Consider the following 7,196-nt stretch of genomic DNA (forward strand, 5'->3'; position numbering starts at 1 on the left):
CCTCATGTGGCCAAGTAAAATAGTTAAGCTGCAACATGCCTGTCCTTTTCAGAAGAGTCCACTGGATTGAAGTTCATGGTAATTCTGCAGTGACTTGGTACACATCTTTTAGATGACAATTATGTCCTGTACTCTCAGTTTTTTCCTTACGTTACTTCGGCTTATCCCACAAGTTTAATTGACTGTATTTATAATCTAAACATTATTTGCTGTGATTAGCTTATTGATTTTCTCTTTTTTCCTCACTTGGACATAATTCCATTGAATCATCACTTACAAACTAGTAAAGTATCATTACTATATTCTCCCTTCTTGAAAAATTCCTTAGCAATAATTTATAATAATTTAACAGTAAATGATTCCATTCAGTTACTCTTGTTTAGTATTCCTCTTTGTTTATCATGTGGCACCTTAAATAATTCTTACGTAAATAACCATTATTTACTGCGAGTAACCCAGTCAAGTGGCAGTGAATGTACTGGGAGTTCACCATTTTGAATTCTCATTGATGTTTGACAGTTGATTATTCCACACCTGTGTATTTAGTCTTTCTGCAACTTTGCTGCTGGCGTCCAACTATACCATATTTCGTACATTGCCTGATGATATTGCCTTTGAATTTGGCCCAATTGTCTGCATCTATAATACCTTACATCAGTAGATAAGAAACCTCTTATATTCCCTACCCTTGTTGCTATGTCTGTCTTTTCAAGCTCTGTTGCTATCCTGATGGTGGCAGTAAGGACATTTGGGATTCATGCCTTTACCCTCCTTGACATATTGGGTTGTAGTCCATTTAGGAAAGCATCCAGTGCTTGATGTTCCACCTCCTTGAAAATAACTTCCTATGTTTCATCACTCTCTGTCAGCTCATGTTTGTTCACATTGATTTTCTTTATTCTCTTAACAAAATTTTCTAATGACTCATTATGCCTCTGCAATATGTCACTCAGCTGTTCATGAAAGGATCTTAAGCTATTTTGCTTCTTGTAGTGTTGCACAAGATCCTCCCTTAGTTACTCAGATGTAATTGCACCCCTCAAACTTCTATGATGCCTCACTAACGCCTTTCCTTCACGCATTAAGTCATCTGTAATAACTCTTAGTCCATTCAGATATCTAGCCTTTTGGTTGCCACTAGGTCATCAACAAATGAAAACATATCCTTTGTTGATCTGCCAGAAAAAATGGTAAGCAAAGTGGTGGCTGTTGAATCTAATGAATTAGTAGTTAAACTGTATGAGGACCTACCCCCCCCCCCCCCCCTCTCTCTCTCAGCAACTAGCTGCCTATATATCTATGTTAGCAGTCTCTAACTGTGCTACTTGATTCATCAAAGACTTGATCACCTCCTGTGACAGTTAGCTGGTGCTGACTAGGCACATGGTGCACCCAGTAGGTTGCATTGGGTGCACCTCACTGGGCACTTGACCACATAATCCTATTAGCATTTCTGTGGAATTGTGACAATTAGCTTGTTCTTCCAGCTCCACAAACTCCACCTTCAACATTCTGTGACAGTCGTTTCCCAACCATTACCATTGCAAATGAAATAGTGAGGAAGGGGGGGGGGGGAGGGGGGGGGGGGAATCAGTCCACTTACCCCACTGCGTTTCTAGATACTGCTGCTAGAGACATGGTCCTGGATCCAACTGCAGTGCAGACACCTGTAACCGCTTCTGACATCACTTGTAGAGGTCAGGAGTGGATGGTGTCTATGAGTACCGTATGGTGAGTGGCAAAACAAGGTTGTTAGGAAACAAGTACTTCACCATCTTGGGCAGGTTGCCATGGAGCAATAAGTAGATGTCTCATTGTTGTCTGACGTATCATAACGGAAACAGCATTTTTAAACATTCATTTTATTCATCAGCAAACAACTACAGTCATAATGATGGACAGTGAAGAGGTGCTGTGGTAGACGAGTGGCCTAATTTCACCAACAGCTTGCAGTTTCACTCAGTGAGTCATGAAGGCTGCCAACACAAAGAGAATATGATGGCTCATGTTGGCATTCACACAGACCTGTCACAGCCAAAAAGCTCAGAGCAGGGTGCACCACAGTGTGTGGAACCTTGCTGAAGACCCACTGTGGATGAAACAGTTCACAACAGCAGCCTACCCCTGCAAGCAGAGGCAGGCAGTGACAGAGAGTGCCTGCACAGATGAAGGTGTCTGAGCAGCTGCCCAGCCCTGGACTTGAACTGCAGCTACGGTAGGAGACTGGCAGTAACAAGTAGACAAATGGAAACAAGGAAGCAATTATTTGGTCCCAGTATGTGGATGATATGTTTGTTTTGTGGCGGCTTGGCAGGGAGGAACTGGATCATTTTCACAAACATCAGAGTGGGATTGATCTGAACATTCAGTTTACAATGGAGGAGGAGGTAAGTGGAAGATTGAATTTTCTTGATATGCTAGTTTTCAAGAAAGAAGATGGTAGCTTGGGCCAAACAGTTTATCAAAAACCCACCCCACAGGCCAGTACCTACACCAGTATTTGAACCACCACCCAAAACAAAAGTGAGGCATCATAAAGGCATTGGTAGATGGAGCAAGGAAAATCTGTGAACCAGAGCTGCTTGATGTAGAATTAAAACTTCTCACAAATGCATTGCTCAAGAATGGTTATTCATCCACTGAGGTGAAAAGAGCATTGAGACCACCGTGTATAAATTATAGTGATAGTCAAGTGTCTGTCCCCAGTAGTTGAGTGGTCAGCATGACTAAGGGCTGGTTCAGTTCCCGAATGGGTCGGAGGAAGGGGTGTCAAATTGAAAGACTTGCACCGGGGGGAACAGTCTACCTGACAGGAGGCCCTAGTCACATGACATTTATTTATTTTATGGTCAAGTACTGGTGAAGTTGAAAGTTTTCTAGCCTTTCATTAAGGACATTACTGACCTCAAAGGAAAAATCGTGAGAAAGGGGAACATTGTGGTAATATACAAACCCTCCTGGATGTACAAGACCACTCAAAATTGGCCAAGGGTGTCACAAACTGCTGGAAAGAGCAGTAATTTGTAGGATTCTGTGAATTGTGGGGAGGTGTATGTGGGTACTACAAAAAAATGGTCGAAAAATGACTACAAGAGCACAAGGCAGTTGCAGAAGAGAGAGACTGACAGATAAGCTGTTGTGGAACATGCTTTGCAGCCAGGAGACTACCACATTCATTTTGATAGGACTCAAGTACTGGCAGCCACAAGTGGATACATGAAAGATTATACAGACAGACCATAAAATTGTAAAACACTCCACATATTTTAATAGAAAGGGGGATGGCGTGAAACTGAATGACATCCAGATTCTGGTGCTGAAGAAGTTGTGTACCAGTCTTCAATCATGAGGTGATAGCAACAGCAGATGACAGCAGTCAACAAAGGTAAATTGCACTTTCACATTCAAAACATGTGATATCATGCCACTGCACTGAAGCACACAGAAGTGGAATTTTGCTGTAGTCAGGCCTGAGCCAAGGTGTGGATTGGATATTCAAAGTGGCTATGATTCCCCTTGAAAATTTTCTCTGCATATGGGGATAAAACATTGGGTTTTAAGGTGAATTCAGTTTTACCACAGTATAACAGTCTGAAACATTTTACTAACTGTGACATTTCAGCTGTAAAAGTATACATTTTACAGTGACAAAGTAGGCCAGCAGGTAGATCACCAGTTGGAGGGCACCATGTTAGTGGCCTCAAATCTAGCATGGATAGTAGGCCAGTGGCTAGTGAGTGACAAAGTCCAGTGGTTGCGGCTTGTTGACTCATGTTGACTCAAAGACTAGCATAGACCTCCTCTTGAAACTAGTGACTGTCAGACTGCATTCATCTGTCTAGAAATAAGTATATTTATATGGGCTTTGCTCATCTCTCTTTTGCCAGGGCATCTGTCCCCATCGCGTAAGCCCCAATAAAGGTGTGGCCTAGTCATGTAACAATCAGTTCACCAATGCTACACTGTCTCTGTCTTTCCACTGTGTCAATGGTTTTACAACTCTGGTGTCTCTTCTGGGCTGGGATATGTGATAACTGTCCCAAAGCCAGAGAGAAAGTACTTCCTGTACCCACTGGTAGTTCCTGATGTAAGCCAGTCCTGTTCCTACCCACTTACACAGGTCCCTTGCATCAACTGTGGGTGCCATCTTTATTTGATTCAGCCATGACAAGTGAAGTGCTTTAATGTAACATATCTGTTAGAAATACCATGCAGTACATTCCAAAACTTATTAATTCAATACAGCATTGAAAATTTTGGTAAATGACAGCTGAGTAATATATTTTGCATTATAAATTTGACAGACTACTTTTTCCAAACTACATTTACAGGTGGCTCTTTGTTTCAGTTGGTGCTATCCTCAGTGTTTGGCTGTCTGATGTTTACTCTCACTGGAATATTCCTGCTGCAAAAAAGTAAGAGTGCTAGTGTAGTGACTTCTGGGATAATATCAGTTGTTGAAGGCATTCTTTTTTTAGGTGATATTTTCATTTCCTTGTGTTACCGACGCAACTACATCCCTATAGATTAAATTTCCACATGTGAAAGTATGTACTGAAAATTTGAAAGTATGTACTGAATATGTGAAAGTCTGTATTGAAAATATATATTTATAATAATGTCACCTGGAATGATGAGACTGTTATGTCATACTTTGTATTAGTCTTAAAGGGCCCCATGTCTTCATAATTTTGGTATTACCAACCTTCATTTCTGAAAAACCAAATAATTTTGTAGATGTAAATGTACTTACTCTTGTATGGCTGTAAAAATATCTGAATAATACAGTTATAAGACTCATTTATAACTACCAAGTAACAACAATGAATAATCTATGGTGCAAGAGAGAGAATATATGCCATCCCTGATGACAGAAAAAAATTGTTTTCACATGTAGCATGCTATTTTCACATATTCTGTGATCCAGTGCAATGTTATATTATTATTAGGCGGAACTGTTGTATTAAGTACCCAAAGTTTCAGAATTGCTACGAAAGACAAGGATGCTAACCAAGTCAATTTTTAATAAGATTAGGAAGATAGAACTATAAAAAATATTGGTCAAATTATGTGAAAATACAGTCAGTGTGCAGTAGCCAAGGATATAGTGTGACTCTAGCACTGCCACCATAGGTTTGCTGTTGAACATTAAATATTCCTTCTGTTATAATTTATATTGAATCATACACTTCTTTATTATTTACAAATAATTGTAGGCTTGGGTGCCTATGGATACTGAAGAAAAATGGTATTTTCATCTCAGCTAAATGAGACTTGTAGTGTTCATTTCTGCTGAAGGTACATAAAACTGATATAAACTATTGCAATGAGTTCAATATCCCCACACTGCACAATGATTCATTGAGCCATAGATAGATACATAGATAATAAGTAAGGTATGTAAATAACAAAAGGGCACAAGCAGGCTTATGGGTTTACAAGAGTTTAGTGGAGAATGAGTACTCTGATGCATCTTACTATTTCTGAATTACTGCTAACTCACGGATTCCTGCTGCCCACAGGCCTAACCATAGATATTTTCATAATCAACTGTCATTTCTTCTTCCCCAAAACCCTTAATTCATGGATAAATTTGTTTAATACCCTTTTAATATGTTATACGGAAAGTGACTACTTATAACACACAAGTCAGTAGCTACTGTAAAATATGACAAATGCTTAACCAATATGGCAAGGAGCAATATATTTGTATTTATTTGTAGTTGTTTGTTGAGGTATTAATGCTGTAAACTACTGTAGTTATATGTTTCCTGTCACTTCATCACATAAGTAGACACAAAATATGTATTGGTACTATAATGCTTTATATATCTCCTGGAATCAGAATCTGCTAGTCTTCCTCTCTCAGCAACTTAGTTCTGCCCAAAAAACCATAAACTAACACTGGTCTCTATACAGTCCCTAACTCCCATGATCCGATTCCTAGATTGAAGCCTTGATCCTAAAATAACTGGTGAAACATTTTAACCATTGCCTCAAAAGACTATTCAGTCTACTGCTATCCTGCTGGCAGGGGTATGAGTGAAGGACTCAGGAGTGGACATCCAAGGAAGGAGATTTCATGATGCAAGTAGAGAACAGGATGGAATTTGTGAAATTTGAGATATGGAATAAATAAGGAGCACCTTGGGAAAGTGAGCAGATTGCCAGCTGCTTGGAGGAGTCATCAGGACAGATTAAGATGGAATGACCGGAACAAAGGGGGACTCCATGTTAGGAGGTCAAAGGCTGAAGGCAGAAACAGAGCCAATAGTCTGGAAACCACATTCCACTGGCCATCTCTGGAGACACAAGTGACATCCTCCCACATTTCCTGTGCGTGGTTTTCTGTAGGTATGCTGCTGGCTTACTTCATCAAAAGCATCAAGCAATGTGAACTATGCTTTGGCCAGAAACACAGGCCATTTCTAGAGAGCAAGTTGTGGGAAGAGCCTCACAACCAGCCATGCTTCTAATGCATGAGGTGTGAGGGAAGATTCACAGCCACTAATAGCATGTTCCCTAAATCCATCAAACATTTAATGGACAGTTACAGGCCAAGGACATACACTTATCAAGTAACTTATTATACTTAGCAGCTGCACAGATGGCTTAAGGTGCTATGATAGTTGCCTATCACAGCAAAGTCAAATTAATTTAAATTTTGGACACAAATTTCATTAAAGAACACAATATCTCAGGCATAAAGACCAGTTTGTGCCAAAACAGGCCAGCATTAAGTGAACAGAATTTCACTGCACAGTATTTAAATACCATTTAAGGCAAATAAAGAATAGCAGAATTAATGACTGATGGCCATGCAGATAAGCTTTACAGCTTATGAAGGTGCTTACATCAAATTTGGATAAAATACAAGAAATCCTTTAGTAAGTATTTTGAGAGATATTAAACTCATATTTAAATGTGCCTCCACAGACAAGCAGGTTAGCAGGCTTATAAATACACCGAATTTTACACTGCAAAGTCCAACCAAAACACTAGGTTGAACTTTACCAAAGGCAGGCTGTAGGTGATGTTCTTGGACATAGTCAAGCAGAATTAGAGGAAATCAGTTGGATTAAATCATAAAGGAAATTTATTACTGTATAAATGTAAAGATTCCCCTGCTAGTACTAAGCCAATTGAATTATTGAACACCAAAGCAAGGCAAACACTTAGTTTCAGGTGTTACAGGT

The 7,196-nt window shown here is 39.6% G+C and overlaps 1 protein-coding gene across 1 annotated transcript in view; it reads left to right on the forward strand.

Moving 5' to 3' along the window:
* Positions 1 to 5,306, forward strand: part of LOC124545478 — an 85,332-nt gene extending 80,026 nt beyond the window's left edge. The window contains exon 4 of the mRNA XM_047124411.1: positions 4,349 to 5,306. Coding sequence (XP_046980367.1) covers positions 4,349 to 4,531 — 183 coding nt within the window. The 3' untranslated portion in view covers positions 4,532 to 5,306. The remainder of the gene's footprint in view (positions 1 to 4,348) is intronic.
* The last annotated feature ends 1,890 nt before the right edge of the window (positions 5,307 to 7,196 follow it).

The sequence above is a fragment of the Schistocerca americana genome, chromosome 8 (assembly GCF_021461395.2).
Source record: "Schistocerca americana isolate TAMUIC-IGC-003095 chromosome 8, iqSchAmer2.1, whole genome shotgun sequence".
In the NCBI taxonomy this organism is placed as follows: domain Eukaryota; kingdom Metazoa; phylum Arthropoda; class Insecta; order Orthoptera; family Acrididae; genus Schistocerca; species Schistocerca americana.